Genomic DNA, 18,443 nt, shown 5'->3' with positions numbered 1-18,443 from the left:
AACCATACAGAAAAATTCCTATTATCTATAATATGTAAAATTTGCATTGAAATATTACAGGGCTGGAAAGGTAGTACAGTGGGAAGAGCACTGCCGAGCATGTGGCCAGCCTAGGATCAATCGTTGAGACCACAATGCATTCCACTTGATCGCCTGAGCCCCTTGATGGGTGAGTCTTGAGCACAGAGGCAGGAGCAAGCCCTGAGCATCACTAGGTGTTTTCCCACCTCCCAGAGCAAAAATATTTTTTTACAGTATGTGAGTAAACAAACTGGTACACACATACCATGAACACTAAATTCAGCAGAGTCTCCTGCCTCCGCGCCTGGCTATCCTCACCGGGGTCCCTTGGAGGAGGGTGGATTGAGTTTCCCTCTCCACCCCAAGCAGAGCCTTGGCAGCTGAAGACCTCCGGTTCCAGCCACAGCCATGCTTAAGACCACTCTCCACACGTTCGGACAAGCCTCACACATGAAGGAACCAGCAGAGGAACCCAGGTGTGTGGGACCCAGGTCGTGATCTCCAAGCCTGCTCGGATTGGGACTGGGCCTCCTCCACCCAGATCCCCCGTCTTCCAGTATGTAGGCGTTACACCCACCAACTGCCCCTGGCACCATGTAATTCCATCAACGGCCAAGACCCAGAGACTATGAAACCCTGCTCCTGGAAGAGAAAGAGTCTCCTGCCTCCACGCCTGGCCGTCCTTACGGGGGCCCCTTGGAGGAGGGTGGGTTGAGTTTCCCTCCCCACCCCGAGCAGAGCCCCAGCAGCTGAAGACCTCCAGTTCCAGCCACAGCCATGCTTAAGACCACTCTCCACACATTCAGATGAGCCTCACGCATGAAGGAACCAGCAGAGGAACCCAGGTGTGCGGGACCCGGGGCGTAGATCTCCAAGCCTGCTCGGATTGGGACTGGGCCTCCTCCACCCAGATCACCCATCTTCCAGTATGTAGGCATTACACCCACCACTGCCCCCCGGCGCCAGGTAATCCCATCAACGGCCAAGACCCAGACACTATAAAATTCAGCAATAAATATAAATTATGGATACACATAATGAATCTCAAAAAGGCATCAAGTCAAGGGAAAATGACAATGTCAAAAGCTCACATACTATGTAAGGTTACATATTTATAACATCTTCAAAACAACAAAATTATATTGGTGGAGAACAGATGAGTAGTTGACAAGAATTAGAGATGGTGCGTACCTGAGGTGATGGATAACCCAAGGGAGGTATAGTGATGATGTAATTCTACATTTTTTTTATCATTTTTTTTATTAGTGAAACATCATGAAGTACACTTATAGACTTATAAATTTTTGTGCTTGGGTTTCAGTTATACAATGATCAAGTACCCATCCCTCCACCAGTGCCCATCCTCCCCCACCACGGGTCCTAGCATCCCTCCCACCCCCCATCCTCCCCCCCACCCCCCCCACCCCCGGTCCCACCCTGCCGCTGTGGCAGGGCATTCCTCCCTGTTCTCTCTCTCTTCTTTTGGGTACTGTGTTTTGCCAGAGAGGCATTGAGTGGCAGTCATGTTTGGTCTATAGACCACTTTTAGCATGTCTCTCCCACCCTGGGAGGGTCTTCACAACACCCTTTATTTGGTGCTCTCTTCTCTATCTGAGCTTCCTTCTCACCTAGCACATGTGGCTGGCCTTCAAGTCATGGAGCAAAATTCCTGGTACTAATCTGAGCCCTTCCTGGGTGTTAGTCTCCCGTTTTGTTGCTTTATGTTCCCCAGATGAATGCAATCTTTCTGTGTCTATCTAATTCTACATTTTGATGGGACAATAAAGTTTATACAAATCTACTCGTGATACAACACACAACTATAAAAGCATTCTTATATCAATGTCAATTTCCTGATCATGATATTGTATTATTATTATGAAAGGTGTAACCATTAAGGAAACTGAGCAAAGGGTATACAGAACTAAGCATGAAAGGGAGAATGGAGTGAGGGGACCTTGAGATGAGGACACTGAGACATGGTGGAGGGAACCAGACATTCTGGGGCCGGGGGTGTTAGAATGTAAAACCCAAGAACTCCTGTCATTAATGGTATTATGAAGTATGTGACTAAAATACAATTTTTGAAAAGTGGATTAAGGCAGGGGCTGGAGAGTTAGTGCAGGAGGTGGTGAGCTTGCTTTACATGCAGGCAAACCAGGCTAGATCCCCAGCATCCCATACGGTCCCCTGAGCACTGCCAGGAGTGACCCCTGAGCATCGCTGGGTGTGCTCCCAAAACAAAACAAAAGCGTGTATTAAAGCAGTGGGTGGGTGTTGGGGGGAGATACATTTGAAATCTCCCTGAACTACATTATAATTTTCCGTGATTCTGTAATTATTCAAAAATAAAAGGTTTTACAAATTACAGGAGGGTCTGAGAGATAGTACAACAGGTAAGGAGCTTGCCCTGCATGTGGCTGGGCTAGGTTTGATCCCCAGCACCCCACATGGCGCCCCTGAACCACCAGAAGTGATCCCTAAGTACAGGGCCTGGAGGAAGGCTTGAGCACTGCTAAAAAGCCAAAAACAAAACAAAACCCAGAATAGGAGAGAAAATTTTTGCCTAGCCTGTGGCCTCCTCTGGCTTGGTTCCCAGTATATCACATGATCCCCTTGAGCACCAGATAAATAAAATCACTATCATTTCTCACTAATTGGTGCATATCACATAGATAGATAATAAAATCAATTAATTTCAATTATTAATTCATGTATCTATATACACACCAAACAACAGATAAGAAATAGAAAGGCAATTAGCAAGACCAAGAATTCTAAGATGACCTGATTACAAATGCAGCTCCATGACTCATTAACAGAATGCTTTTGGAAAATAACCTTTACACTTTAAGAAACAAGAGATTATAGAAACTAATCAGAAATAGTAAGCATATCATGTTTTTAAATCTGGATGACAGAACTCTGAGCAATCTAGTACAGCTCTTCAACTTAAAGCCAAAGAAACGAAGGCTAGAGCTTTTTCTGCAACAGAATTTATAAAAACAAATACAGAAAGCATAGTCACTAAGAGACTGGCTCAGGAGTCAAAATGCCTAGGGTCACAGTGCAGAATTACTGCTTATAGCTCTTACAAAAATTACTTAAACTCTCTTGAATGTTTTATCTATAAAATGAGAATATTAGTTTTATTATTGTGCTACCATTCTACAATAAATTGTAGCAAACAAAAAACTCTCTTAAATGAAAGACATAAACTTGGTAAAGAAACACGTTGTCGGGCTGGAGTGATAGCACAGCGGGTAGGGCGTTTGCCTTGCACTCGGCCAACCCAGGTTCGATTCCCAGCATCCCATATGGTCCCCTGAGTATCGCCTGGGTAATTCCTGAGTGCAGAGCCAGGAGTAATCCCTGTGCATCACTGGGTGTGACCCAAAAAGCAATAAAAAAAACCAAGTTGTCAAAAATGCAGATGTGGGAGGGGTCTCTGGGTCACTGGTGGAGGGAAATGGTACTCTGGTGATGGGTCTGAACAATGTAAGCATAAAAAGTGTAACTGACGGTACTGGAAATAATGGCACCTCAATAAAAACGGCAAAAAGAGAAAAGAATTATAGCAGATCTGTTCCCCAGGTTTCAGAAGACTCCGTGAAATAATACAAGTAATGCATTTGTAATAGAAACTGCAGAGTAAATAAATATAAGCTTATATCGCAATCAACTCCTCTTTCTGCTAGTATTGACCTCTGCTTGAAATTGAATCATTAGGTTGACAATCTATAAATTAATAATCAAACCCACTCTTAACTCTTAAAATCTTCAGGTTAATATTAAATAAATGAGCACTTAAAATAATTTTTAAACCTTATGAAGGTTTTGCTCAGGAATTACCTTTCAACAATAAATTTACAAACAAAACCAATAACCGTTTTAGTGTTATTAGTCAACCAGTGCAGAATTTCACATATCAACAATGAGTCTCTCATATAAAGACTTAGTTACAATCATAAATGCAACAAAAATATTTCAACAGAACTTACCAATGTTTTTAAAAAGCATACCAAAGATTAATATAATGGATTGTTAATATCGAAAAGCACATCTGTATTTTCCGATCTGAGAAGAAAATGAGAACATTAAAGTGACAGGCAGTAATGAAGGGGAAAACACAAACTGTCTCACTGGTCTTGATTATGCTGACATCCCAGAGAACAAATGGCTTCTAATGTATCATTAGGCAATCTTTAAAATACAGAGGAAGTAGCAACAGAATGAAAACTTGACTGTTTTTCACTGAACCAAGAGACATATGACACCACTTTGTGAATTTGGGAAATGAAAAACTGGCCCAAGACTTCAACCTTCATTCTTTTTTTTTTTAACTTTTTTGGGGTCACACCAGGGATGCTCAGGGGTTCTTCCTGGCTCTGCACTCAGGAATCACTCCTGGCGGTGCTCAGGGAACCATATGGGATGCTGAGACTCGAACCCGGATCGGCCACATGCAAGGCAAACGCCCTACTCGCTGTGCTATCACTCCAGCCCCCAACCTCCATTCTATACTGTGAAAATATGTTGGACTTAGACCAAACTTTAATGTACAATTTTGGTAATCTGTTGGTGTTGCGTGGGGCCTCTGTCTCCCCTCCCCCGCAACCCCCCAGCTCGAACATGACCTCAGCCCTGTCAGGAAGTGTGCTGCCTGACTAGATCTCAAGCCTGGTTTCGGTGATCTTGATTTTCACACCAATCATGCCTGTGTTAACAGAGATGTCTGGAGTAAGCTTTAAATACACTAGATATTAAGTGTGTATGTATGAAATATTCTAAAACACTAGAGTACAGCTGTTTGAAGCAACTGCCCTCTTTTAGAAAACTAAATATTCAAATACCCTTAAAGGAATGTTGAACAAGTCATAAAACTTGATGTTTTAAAAATTATTACTGATTTAGAGCACAGTAAAAATTTATTTTAAAAATCATCTCTAAACTTTAAAAATTAACATCCATGTGCCTTGGTTCAATCTCCAGATCCCCACTCCCCGCCCCCACACAAGGCAAAACTGGGAGATTTTCTTTTAATTATATAAAGTTAATATATTCTCCTTAACACAGAATTCCTTTATAGCTTCCATTTATGCTAAAATAAGCTTAAATCTTACTTAAGCATAATACTGAATATGCAAAGAAGACAAATTACAACAATTTGTAGATCCATGAACCACAGCACAAAGCTAATTATTATGAACACAAAAAGCCTAATCTACAAGTTTAAGAGAACAAGGGTTACTCTGGGCATTTAGCCCTGCAGTCTGCAGCATTTGGGACAATGCGATTTTTTTTATTCTACTAAAACATTTTATGTATTTGCCTTTTAGGGGGCCACACTGGAGGTGCTCAGGGGACTAAACGATGCCAAGCATGAACCTGGATCTTCCTTAGGAAAAGCCTTCGGAGCTATTTCCCTGGCTCGTCAGTTTTAATCCTAGGTACTGAGTGATGGAACAGAATAGGACTTTGGCCCTGCTTGTGGTCGACCAGGGTTCGATCCCTGGCATCCCATATGGTTCCCCAAGCACAGCCAGCAGTAATTCCTCAGTGGAAAGACAGGAATAATGCCTGAGCAAAGCCAGGTATGTGCCCCCTTCCCCCCTCCCCAGCCGAAAAACAAGAAAAATATTTTCACAACAATTTTTTTAATTTCTGGCTACACTGGGCAGTACTCAGGAGCTCATTCTGCCTGGTGTTTGGGGGGGAGAGGGGGGCATGTGATGCCAGGAATCAAACTTGGCTTCCCACAAGCATGCAATCCGGCACTGTGCTCTCTCTGGCCCATTCCTTTCTGATTATATCTTTCAAAAGACAGTTTAACTTTTCTTAGTAAGCACAAGAGTTTGTTTCCAAAACATCCATTTAATCTGCCATAAGTACAAAACGGTTTTTACAGCTGAATCAATTTGACCATCTATTTTTGAAATCCCAGCTTCGATTTTCTACTGTTTTGTTTTTAATATGTTTTAGGGGCAGAAAAGATAGTATAGGGAGATAAAATGCTTGCCTTGTATGTGGTCAAGCCTCATTCCACCCCTAGCCCCACACCTGGTACCCTGAGCACTGCTAGGGATCACCTGAGCACAGATCAAGGAACAGCCTCTGAGTACCACCAGGTGTGGCTCAACCCCTTTATCCTAGTTGTCAGGTACAGCTAAAGCACATATCTTTTGCAGTTGCACCTACTTCTGTATCACATGCAGAATTCAGTTCAGTGAATCAAAATCTTAACAGATAACATGGTCTAGATTATGTCCTTAGTTACAGCAAAACATTTTAAATAACTATCGAGAGTCAGTGCTAACTTAGATGAGGGATTCTTGACCTAGAATAAAGAAGCCAATTATATAAAATTCTGATTCTTATTCCAATCAATAAAATTATATTTGGGTGGACTAGGAGTCTGACGTTTTTAGGTATGCCAAATCCCTATCTCAAATCAAAATACCAGGAATGAGATACTGGCTCAATATTTCAAAGTCAATTATAATACTAAAAAGTATATTGGATTTGGACTCAAATTTAATGAATGGTTTTGGCAATCTTTGACTTTTGTTTTGGCAATCTTTGACTGTTATGCTCATATTATATTGATAAAATTAACATTGATTTAACTTGGTTTCAAACTAAAGCCAATTTTTCAGGCATTTCCAATAATCCAACAACACAATTTACCATAGTAAGATCCTATGTTTTCAGAGCTCATGATTCTTACCTACTAGAATTTCTTGCCTAGCTGAATGGTTCAACACTAAGGTTAGAAAATACAGCTCTATTCTGAGCCTGGGGACCACCACCAGGGTTACACATAGTGATGCTCAGAGGGTCATACAAAGAATGTATTTGACCCCTGACCTATCACCCTAGCCAAGAATTCTGGTTTGGGGCCACACCCAGCTGATCTGAGGGCTTAAAAGATTTAAGCTGAGCTCAGGGATCACTCCTGGTAGAGTTGGGGGACCATACGAGGTGTCAAGTATCAAACCGGACTCAGCCACAGGAAAGGCTAGCATCTTACCCACTAATAGCTCTCCAGCCCTCCCACTTGCCAAGAATTTTAAGAGAACAGAAAAAGGGTTAAGATAAGTGAAAAGTGATAATCATCTCTCTTGTTCTCTGCAACAATTCAAAAGCCAACTAAGCCGACAGAATAAGACTTGGAGCCAGAGAGACAGAACAGCAGGTAAGATGTTTGCCTTATCTGTCTGCTCTGTTCACCAGATCACAATGCTTTTTGGTCATTATCAGTTACCCCAAGGTCACATGCTACCTCATTCATTTTCAGGTATACGTTTTCTTGAAGACAGAGAAATAGGAGATTGGTAGAGTTAGTAAGCTTTCTTCTTATCATGAATTTCAAAGACTTGGATACTTATCCTTCACTTTTTTTTTTTTTTATCAAGAACTGGGCTTTAGGGAAGTGGATATTAGTGGATTTGTGCTTTAAGGTTTTACCCCTAGAACTCAACCATGAATAATTTTGTAACTTTGTAATTCAGTTATTCAATAAAATTATTTTTTAAAAAGAAAAAAAAAAAGATGTTTGCCTTGCAGGATCTTACCAGGTTCAATCCCCATATGGAAGCCACCCGCCCCTCCGCTCCACCCTGCCCCTAGTACCACCAGGAGTGATTCCAGAGTGCAGATCCAGAAGTAAACTCTGAGCATCACCCCAAAACAGATAAAAAAAAATTTAAGACAGAGTCCGGGACGACAGTACAGGTATTAAGGTGCTTGCCTTGAACCAGGTTTCAATCCCCACCCTCCCATACAGTCCCCAGAACCCTTCAGGAGTGACCCCTATGTACAAAGCCAGGAGTAAGCCCCGAGCACCGCCGGATGTGCACCACTCCTCAAAAAGAAAAAAAAAAGTAAGACACTATATTGTCACTGCTTCCATAACACTTCTCTGAGGTACATATTACAAACACTATTTTATGGTGAAAACTGTTGGTGAAATTACTCCGTAAGTTTCCCTGATTCCTGCCATCCTAAGTAAGAATCAAACAGACTTACTCGAGAATCAACAAAGCATTAAAAGACAGAAGATAAAAATCTAGATTCAGCTATAAACTCAGGCTTAAGACCCAGTGAAGATGTTGTATTTTACATGCAGAAGGCCTGGGTTTGATCCCCAGCAATACACGGTCCCGCAGGCACCACCCGGAGTGAGAAGTACCCCGGAGCTCTGCCCGTTTTAAAAATCTAGTGATATAATAGAAGAAGTGTATGAGGGAGGATCTATCACAAATCCATATTTATATGCTGAAGACAGATGACAGAGAGAAGGCAGATTGATAGAGGCAGCATGGAAGCACTAAATGAATTTTTCTCCAAGAGTGACTGACCTGTGTGCTCCTATTTTTAGTGAACTTTATTTCTCAAGACCTAAAGACTCACTGTCATGATGTTATCTTTAGTCAAGTGATTCTTTCTGTTCTTGCCCAACTCTTACCCCTTTACATCACACCCTCAGAGAAAAGAGAAAAAAGTTTCTCAAATCACATGCAAATAAAAAATTTTAAAAACTATCGCTGGAACATAGTATGCCTAAAACTCAAGCATGAATAATTTTGTAAATCAGAGTACCTTAATTAAAAAAAAAATAGAAATGTTTGGAATTTAAAAAAAGTCAGACAATAAAAATTTAAAACAGAGATAAAGCATTTTGTAATTTATTATTACATTTTAAAAATTTGTATAAGATTATCCACAACAATTTATTATATCAATATTCCAACACCAATCCCAAAACCAATACACCTTCTCTACCACCATTATTTTGAGTTTTGCCAACTGCCACACAAGCCTAACCTATTAACAGGCCCTCAGTAATTTATTTTGTATTGCTTGTTATTAATAAGGTATAAGGTAAGGTAAAGGCCCTCCCGTTGATCATCGATTTGCTCGAGCGGGCCCAGTACCATCTCCATTGGAGACTTTGTTGTTACTGTGTCTGGCATATCGAATATGTCACGGGGAGCTTGCCAGGCTCTGCTGTGCGGGAGAGATACTCTCGGTAGCTTGCTTTAATAATATTCAAAAAAGGTTTAGAATAAAGTATGTGAAGATTGTTGTATTGAAGATTGCTGTATCTCACCCTGGGGCTTTTGAGTCCTTGAAATTCATTATTACAAATGGTTATAAACACTTGAGGAAAAAAGTGAAAAAAAAATTAGGTATCATCCAAACTATAAAAAGCCAAACAAATTCAAAACAAAGTCTCTGTAACTTAGCTCATACTATATTTTTCTATTAATACTGAAATCTTTTCAAAAGACTTTATGTAATTATAGTCATCTCTTAAGGCTACATATATTTATATTTAAAAAGTGACTTCTGGGGCTGGAGAGATAGCACAGCGGGTAGGGCACTTGCCTTGCCCATGGCCAATCCAGGTTCAATCCCGAGCACCTCAAATGGTCCCCAGGTCCCGCCAGGAGTAATCCCGAAGCACAGCCCAAAAACAGAAACAAAAACAACTTCAATCTTCACTTATACCTTCATATAAAGAATACATAAAAAATTTTTCATTCACAGGGCCAGAAAGCACAGCAGTTAAGGTGCTTGCCTTGCACATGACCAACCGAGATTCAATTTCCATTACTCCATAGGATCCCCAAACGCCACATGAGTGACTCCTGAATGCAGAGCCAGTAGTGATTCCCGAGCATCACTAGGTGTGGCCCCAACAACAAAAAATTTCCATTCACAAGTTAATGGCCAGTGGCTATGCCAGGTACACCCTATTACTAACCCCATGTAACATGCCAGGCCTGAAGGTAAGAATCTTGAAAAATAGTTAATATGTCATTCTTATGAGACAGCATAATAATACTCACTAAAATATCTGCAATTCAGCAGTTTCTCAAAAACAATGCTCCAATTTCAATTTCAGAAAAGTCATGAAAATGCCTCTAATTCAGCCATAGCAAAATTTTGAAAAACCACTGAGGATCTAATGATTCACAAAATAAAAACGCTTACAAGTAATTGCACAATGTTAGTAAGAGTCTGACAGATAGTGCTACTGAAATCAAAACTGATTTCTCTAACTATGTCTCCATGTTTGGCTACGGAACCAATGATTTTACTAAATACAGATTTTCTTAAAGAAAATTACTCGTCCAGAAAACTGCTTTTCTTTACAACTAGGTGGCCAAGACCTGTCAAAGTGCACCAAAAATAAAGTAACTTGTTGAGCAAGCTAATACAGAGACCATACAAGTACATCTAAATTTTTTTTTAATTTTGCAGTAATATTAAGATGTAACCTTAATAGTTCTTATTCTTTCAATTTGGCCAACTACTTACCTAATTTAGCAAATCTTTACAAGATTGTTACTTACTGAAAGCTATGTATGAAAGCAAGATCGCTGGAGAATTTCAGTGAGGACAAAGAGAAATAAGTAATGGTAACATTATTACCATTCTTCAGCTAGAGATCGCTTGGATGAATCTGTTACCTGCCACCTCCCAGCAAAGCATCCCCCATGGACTGTTTTGCTGAAATTATCAGTACACTATATGCAAAATCATATTGTAGTTGTCCCCACAAAAGTGTCTAAAGTATTCCTCCACTTGAAAAAGGCCCAGAGGGACGGCACAGTGGACTAAGCGCGCGCGTCCCACGCCGGAGCACCGGGTTAGACCCCTGGGACCACATGGACCGGGGGGGCAGGCCAGCTCCGAGCCGCCTGCCTGGAGGTCACCCGCTCCCCAGCACCGAGTGGGAGGAGCCCCCGGGCACTGCCACACGGGGGCGACCCCCCAAATGAAGTTCATATAATAATAAAAAGGCTCCTGGATGGAGGCTGGACGGACCCGAGGTGCCGCGATTTCCCCGGTGGTTTCCCGTACCTCTCTTACCGGACACGGGCACTGGCCAGTGACCATTAAGTGCCGGCAACATCTAAGTGTCCGGATGCTTGCTTTGAGTTTGATTCCTAAATTCGATTTTTTTTCCTGGCGTCCGTCCCGGCAGGGCCTGGCTCGCCCGGGGTCGGAAAGGAACATGCATCGAAAAAAGAAGCGCAAGGCCAAGAAAAAAAAAAAAAAAAGACAAGCCCCCAGCCCCCAGCCCCCAAGGCGCTGGCCGCCGGGCGCGACCCCGGACGCTCTCCCGAGCCTCACTCCCCTCCACGACGCCGCCCTGCGCGCAAACCAGTGCTCGCCGCGGCGGCCCCCGCCCCGGCCCGCCGCCCCCGGCGCCCCCTGCCCGGGTTCCACCAACCGCCCGGCCGCCCGCAGCCCGGGCCCCCTCACCTCGGCGCCCGCGTCCGAGCTGCCGTCCGAGCCGCCGTCCGAGCCCGACGCCCGCGGGGCCTCGCCCGAGCCCGGCGCCCCGAGCGGCGGGGGCGGAACCCGGGCCGGGGACGGCGACTGCAGGCGCGGACGGTGGCGGCTGCGCGCAGGCATCGCGCCGGCCCCGCTCTCCGCCGCGCCCGCAGCGGCCGCGCGGCGAACCGGAAGTACTTGGAGGGGCGGGGCCCGGGCCGGAAGACACGCGCGGCTCCGGGCGGGCGCGAGGCGGGAACCGAGTCGGGGCCTCGGCTAGGGCGGCGGGGAGCGCATGCGCATGCGCGCGGCCGGGAGCCCGCCGCGGGATTAGCGGGAAGGCGCGAGGAGCGTGGAGCGCGCCCGGCGGGTCGGTGCACGAGGGCCGGACGCTCGCAGCCCCACTGCCTTTGGAGGGGCCGCTCTCTTCGACATCCACCCCCACGCAGATTGCTGTGTGTGTGTGTGTGTGTGTGTGTGTGTGTGTGTGTGTGTGCGCGCGCGCCCGCGCCTCTCTCTGGCCTCTTATGCCAAATTTCATAGAAACATCTAACAGAATCTTTGCGCGAACTCTACTGGGTATTTACAACACAGAAGTGCCAAAACATGTGCCAAAGTCAGCACCTAGGATGTTCTCACTGCACTATTTGCCTTCCCCCTGAGGGATGTCCCCTTGGACAGCCTCGCATTGGTATAACCCAATACCCGGTCTTGCTTCCATTCAGTGCGGGGTAGATTGCAGTCATTTGGGTGGGGCGAGGTCCAGAGGTTCTGAGGTCGACCCACGGCCTGGTTACTTCCATGGATTGACCTGATGTGGCTTTTCTGGGCAAGCTGGCGTCAAGGTCCAGCTGGAAGTCTTCTCACAATTTCATCAGGATACTCCTTGCTTTGGAGGTAGTGGGAGATGCACACCAGGCCATGCTCAGGGCTCACTTCTGGCAGGGGTCAGGGACCATTTGGGGCTCCCAGGACTGAACCCGAGCCCACTGTGTGCAAGGCAAGTTTCTTATCCCTGTTCTATCTCTCGAACCCCTGCATTTCTGAAGTACCGCAAGAGTAGGTTGAGTCTCACTAACGCTCATAAAAAGCTCTAGAATGACAGAATCAGGTATCCATTTTTTTGTCGCTGTTGTTCTAGGAAATAAAATTCTTATAGGCAGAGAAATCTCCCTCCTACCCCAAAAATGTTTCCGGTGACAGGTCTGTTCCATTTCCCGAAGAGTTGGGACAGCATGTGCTTCCCTTCTACCCCTTTTTGATGCTACATGAGCCATTTCACCATTCTCTTTTGAGAAATCAACCCTCTTCGTTATAGAATTGCTTCACCCCATTAGATTAGGTAGGTCAGGTCCTCCAAGCCTCCCTTTACATTTCTCATAACTCAGAACATTTCCCCCAAAACCCACAATCCGGAGACTCCAATCTCTAGTCCCACCCAATTTGTGGCCCACCCAGACCTGCAGTGCTGGCCCCCCTCTACTTCTACCATGGATCTCTACTTTAACTCAGTCCTCGGAATCAGCCTTATTCAAGGTCTAAACTCAATTACCAGCAACTGGTTCTTAAGCAACTACTTTGTGTTATATGCTGAACACCCTTTGTTTCATTTCATCCTCACAATTCTTTGAGGATGTGAGGATGGAAACGACCGCGAATCACGACCATCCTGTTATTCGTCGATTGCCTCGAGCAGGCCCCAGTAATGTCTCCTTCGTCCTAGCCCTGAGATTTTTAAGAAAGTGCCATATTCAAGGCTCTTTAGGAGAATGAGACCCATCATTGTTACTGGTATTTGGCATATTGGGTACGCCACGGGGAATTTGCCAGACTCTGCCATGTGGGTAGGTTACATTCGGTAGCCTGCCAGTTTGTCCAAAGTAGGAATGAGATAATAAGATGTCGAGCTGCCGCGCGCTTCCAGGAGCTGGGTTTTATAGTCTCTGAGTCTTGGCTGTTGATGGGATTACACAGCGCCAGGGGGCCAGTTGGTGGGTGTGACCCCCGGCTACTGGAATTCGGAGGATCTGGGTGGAGGATGCTCAGCTCCGATCCGAGTAGGCTTGGAGATCTCAGCCCCGGGACCCGCTTGCCTTTGTTCCTCTGCCGGTACCTTCAGGTGTGCAGAGAGTGGTCTCAGACGGAGAGGATGGAAATAATTGTAAAAAAAAAAAAGGGGGGGGGCGGTGGAGGGGCATGGATGTTCTGAGCCTTTGCCCTGTATTCTGGAGAACTGGGTTTAATCTACCATCACCACCTCTACACACACACACACACACACACACACACACACACACACACTTCAGGCTGGAGAACCAGCTCAACAGGCTGGAGTGCATGCTTTGCATTCAGGGGGCCTGGTTTTGATCCCCTGTACACCATGGCCCCCTGAACACCTGCAGGAGCTCTCAGGTGTGGCCCCCGAACCAAACCAAACCAAACCAACAAATGAGACTGGGCGAAGTCAAGTGACTTGCAAAGGCATGTCTGATTCATGTTGTCACAACTTGGAGATAGAGGGTGACCTAGAGAGGAAAATGTCCTGTCCCCTCTGGAGGCCACTGTGGCTTGCTGAGTCACTTGCTCCTGTCCCACCTGTCCCTGCCAATCTCCGGGAAGGAGAACGATACTGGAGAGGCAGAACGGAGTGACCGCAGAGACCGAGGGGCGGGTGGGTGTCCCAGGCTGGCCCATGGCTGAGGCCTCACTGCCAGTGCCAAGTGGAGCCGCGGAGGACACCCCCTGCCCCAGCATCCTCGAGCTGGAGGAGCTCCTCAGGGCAGGGAAGGTCTCCTGCAGCCGAGTGGACGAAGTTTGGCCCAACCTATACATAGGAGATGCGTGAGTGTCAAGCTTGCCCAGAGCGTGTGGAGGTGCGGATCAGGAGAGATGGCTCTTGGGCTGTTTACCAGAAATGCGGGTGATGTGAGAACAGGGGAAATAGTTCCACTGGAGTTTTCTGAACCGGCAGGGACTTTCTCTGGACCTGTCTGGTAGGGATAGTGCAGTGCCAGATTGGGACCGCCAGGGGGAGCATGACGCTTGCCTGCCAGAAAGGAAAACCCCCAGAGGCTCCCTTCCAGGGTTCCACCACACCCAGGCCAGACCTGGAGCGCAGCGGAGGTTTGGGGCTGGAGATGGGCAAGACAGCTCCCTTTCTGCCTGCCAGCTTCGCCCTCTACAACCAGAATGGATGAGGAAGGCTGAGCTAAGGTGAATCAGGGAAGATCAGAGGCAGGTCTGCAGTCCTGGGCAGGAGAGGCCGGATGCGCGTGGGAGAACCTGGGGCAGGAAGGGAGGGGCAGCGGGTCCCTGGGATGAAGCAATCCTTCCTTCCAGCTAAGGCTGAGGCACATCACTGCAGGATGCAAATAGGCTCCAAAGATAACTCGGTCTGCCCTCACCTCCGCACAAGAAAGTTCAGTGGGCGGGCTGTGAGCTCTGGATTCTGGCTTCCGCCTTTAGACCCTCTGAAGCCAGTGTCCTGGGAAAGCCCCCTTCTGGGACTCCTCAGCTCAGCCAATACCAATGCCCTTCCTCCCCCTTCAGGGTTACGGCCAATAATCGCTTTGAGCTGTGGAAGCTGGGTATCACCCATGTGCTGAATGCTGCCCACGGGGGCCTCTACTGCCAGGGAAGCCCTGACTTCTACGGCAGCAGTGTGAACTACCTGGGCGTGCCAGCCCACGACCTCCCCGATTTCGACATCAGTGTGTACTTCTCCTCGGCAGCTGACTTCATCCACGGGGCCCTCTGCACGCCTGGGGGTAGGACTCTGGTCTCATATCCCCACTCTACTCTGCATCTGGGGAACACGGCTCATTTCCCTCAGAAATCAATGCCCCCCCCCACCCCTGGTTTGTGTAGTTGCTGTGTGTGTGTGTATGTGTGTGTATTTGGGACACACCAGGCAGTGCTCAGAGCCTGCTTCCAGTTCTGTGCTCAGGGGTCACTCCCTGGGATGCTCAGGGAGGAATCATGCCATACTGAGACTCGAAGCCAGGCCCCTGCATGCCAACCATAACTCAGCCCTTGGCGCTAGCTCCTGTCCCCTATCCCGAGGGGTTTTTGTTTGTTTTTGTGTCTATGTTTTGGTCACACCTAGCATTTCTCTGGACTTATTCCTGGCTCTACACTTAGTCCTGATGGTGCTGGGGGACTGTATGGGATGCTGGGATTGAACCCAGGTTGGCAACAACGTACAAGGCAAGCACCCACCTCTGCGGACCCTCCCATCCCCAGTCTTTCAAAGACTATCAGGTTTTAAAAATTCCTTGGCTTGGTGCTCCGGCAATTTACACAAGTGCATTGCTTCCCAGATGGGGAAACTGAGATCTTAGATTGTAGGTCAACCCACAGGGTGTAGGATAAGACTGTTTTGTCCTTCCTGCACAGCCTCAGGTAGTTTAGGTTTATTGGGTTGCTCCCATCACAGTGCTCCCATTCTTCTGTGTTTATTTGTAACTTTCTTTGTGCTCTATTGACTTGTAAATATTGTTTTTCTCTTCTCCCTAAGTCCTTTGCATAGTTTATTCAGAGCAATGTCCTTTTTGTATGGACACAAGAAGACAGTATATGCTTTTGTTATGTGACTCTCAGTGATATTTTTCTCCTGGGCATCTTTTTTCTCACCTAAGCCTCAGCTGCCTTTACTTCCTAGTGCCCCCAAAAGCACGGTCCGGAGGAGGGACTGGATGGAACCAGGGCAAGTGGTAAGGTATTTGCTACCCTGGCATCAAGATGGGCCCGGCCAAAGCGCCATAATGCTTAACTATAAGTTAAGAGCATGAGCATGGACAAATGCTGTAATGATCCAAAAAGTAATAACTAGATTTGGACCCTGCTAGGGTTAGGAATGATTAATCTGGCCTGAGTGCTGTAGTTTGAGTCTGTGGCAAGATGTTCCCGGGAGAGCTGCCTTACAAGCCTCAATGTTATCTCTTACTGTGTCCATATAAAAATAGCTAGTATTGATACTTGATAGTTATTGGACTGAGGAAAAGAGAAAAACACCTTAAGGGGTATTTTGCCCTTGGGCAGTCAGGAAGGGCTTTCCTATGTTGATTTGGCTACCTGACTGGGGGCAGTGTCAGGCTGGAGAGATAAGGGAGTTGGAGACAAGAGAGCTGGAGAGAGGAGAAAGCAGGGCAGCAAGATGGACCTTGGAGAGGCTAGCAAGGGGAACAGAGAGAGAAGAATGTAGAAGAATACAGACCCAAGCATGTGGAGAGGGAGAGAGAGAGAGCCCAGGCTGTGAGATGGAGCAGAGGGATGAGCGGGAGAGACAGAGGGAGACAGGAATGAGAGGCAGTGTGAGACTAGAATGGGAGGCTCAGAGAGATTGGGGCAGGCGCTTGGCGAGAATGGAATAAATGGCAACTGATCAATCAACCGGCTTGGCCCTCGCTTCCTCTGCCGTCTGCCCCAGAGCCCGGGATGCCCTTCCTGGGGGGAGTGGCCCGGGGCACACCCCGAACAGAAGGGGGGGAGAGAGCCTTTGGGGCCACCCTGGGGGCAGAAGCCAAGCAAGTCTTTGAAAGAGTGAAATCACACACACACACACACACACACACACACACACCCCTTCTGCATCACTCAGCCCTGGAAAATCACCATGTGATACCTAGACATGGACATCTGATTTATTTCCCAAAGTGCTTTCAAACAGGAAAAAAATCTTCTAATTCCCAGGATACAACAAGGAGCCTGGGAGAGCTGGAGCTGTTTTGTGTTCACACTGAGTGTCAGCCCTGCCCATTCCTGACCAGGGCAAGCTGATGTCCCTCTCTAGACTTCAGGTGCTCAGCCAAAACACAGACTCTCTTAGTGCCATAGGGAAGTCCCCCCCCCCCCCCATACACACTTAAAAACAGTCAGTGCATGTCAGACATTTATTTGTTCTCCCAGTAGCTATTTTTTTTTTTTTGCTTTTTTTGGGTCACACCCGGTGATGCTCAGGGGTTACTTCTGGCTCTGCACTCAGGAATTACCCCTGGCGGTGCTCAGGGACCATAAGGGATGCTGGGAATCGAACCCGGGTTGGCCACATGCAAGGCAAACACCCTACCCACTGTGCTATTGCTCCAGCCCCTCCCAGTAGCTATTTAGCATCTTCTCCGGGCAAACTTCTCAAGGTCTGGGTACCGCAACTCTCCACTTAGACAAGGCAGGGTCCCTGCCCTCATGAAACTCCCCCTTGTTATGTGTGGCGGAAAGACAGTGGATTTGTGAAATATTGTGAGTCTTCTGAGTGTGCACAGGTGAAGTGAGCCACTGGGGCACAGGGCGGGAGTCAGAGGGGTGTGGCTTCCCATGGCAATGGTATTCACTCTTGGGTCACATTCAGGAGGAATGAGCCTCTTGGTGATTAAGTGAGACTGTGCGTGGCAGAAGATCCTGTGTGGGGAGATCATGTCTCAGCTGGAGACAGGCAGAGGAGTGGTAGCCTGGATTGGTCAGCCTGTGAGCAGGAGACGAGTTTTACAGGTAGCTGGACTTCATGTGCTAAGGTTAGCGACCAGAAATCACAAGGAACGGGAAGTTTTCCAGGGCTGAAGAGCTGAGGGCTGAGTGGGATGGACGGAGATGAGGCCACAGGGTCAGCAGGACTGTTTTGCCTTAGCAGGGGAAGCCGTGCTAAGGACTTCGGACCCCATCTCAAGGGCTGGCATAGCAAGAGCATAGACGGGCCACGGCCCCTGGGTGTTGACAGGTCCATCTGATGGATCTGGACACAGATGCCCACCAAGGTTAGACCTACCTGGCTGGATTTTTTCCAAGTCAGAGCAGGAAAAGGAACTTGGTTCTCCTGGCAGCCTCGGGGTGGCTCAAAAGGAGAGAATGGGTCACTGACCGCACCTGTCCCCGCAGCCAAGGTCCTGGTGCACTGTGTGGTGGGCGTGAGCCGCTCTGCCACGCTGGTCCTGGCCTTCCTCATGCTGCGTCAGCACCTGTCCTTGCGCCAGGCCGTGGTCGCTGTGAGGCAGCGCAGATGGATCTTCCCCAACCGCGGCTTCCTCCGTCAGCTCTGTGCGCTGGACCAGCAGCTGCGCGGCGCAGGCCGGAACTGAGTGCCCAGGTGAGGGGTGGGTGGAAATGAGGGGTCAGCCAAGGGGCACCGGGTGTGTGGGACA

General features: G+C 47.1%; 2 protein-coding genes across 2 annotated transcripts in view; one reads left to right on the top strand and one right to left on the bottom strand.

Moving 5' to 3' along the window:
• SAMD8 (sterile alpha motif domain containing 8) overlaps positions 1 to 11,482 on the bottom strand; it is a 58,596-nt gene extending 47,114 nt beyond the window's left edge. The window contains exon 1 of the mRNA XM_056113304.1: positions 11,299 to 11,482. Within this exon, the coding sequence (XP_055969279.1) occupies positions 11,299 to 11,451 (153 nt within the window). The 5' untranslated portion in view covers positions 11,452 to 11,482. The remainder of the gene's footprint in view (positions 1 to 11,298) is intronic.
• A 2,520-nt stretch (positions 11,483 to 14,002) lies between these two features.
• On the top strand, positions 14,003 to 18,380 carry DUSP13A (dual specificity phosphatase 13A). Its single transcript, XM_056113545.1, has 3 exons — positions 14,003 to 14,151; positions 14,860 to 15,077; positions 18,181 to 18,380. The coding sequence occupies exons 1-3, from the start codon at positions 14,003 to 14,005 to the stop codon at positions 18,378 to 18,380; spliced, it is 567 nt and encodes a 188-aa protein (XP_055969520.1).
• Positions 18,381 to 18,443: the final 63 nt, after the last annotated feature.

The sequence above is a fragment of the Sorex fumeus genome, unplaced genomic scaffold (genome assembly GCF_029834395.1).
Source record: "Sorex fumeus unplaced genomic scaffold, SorFum_2.1 ptg000020l, whole genome shotgun sequence".
Lineage (NCBI taxonomy): Eukaryota > Metazoa > Chordata > Mammalia > Eulipotyphla > Soricidae > Sorex > Sorex fumeus.
This window is presented reverse-complemented; position numbering and strand designations above follow the sequence as displayed.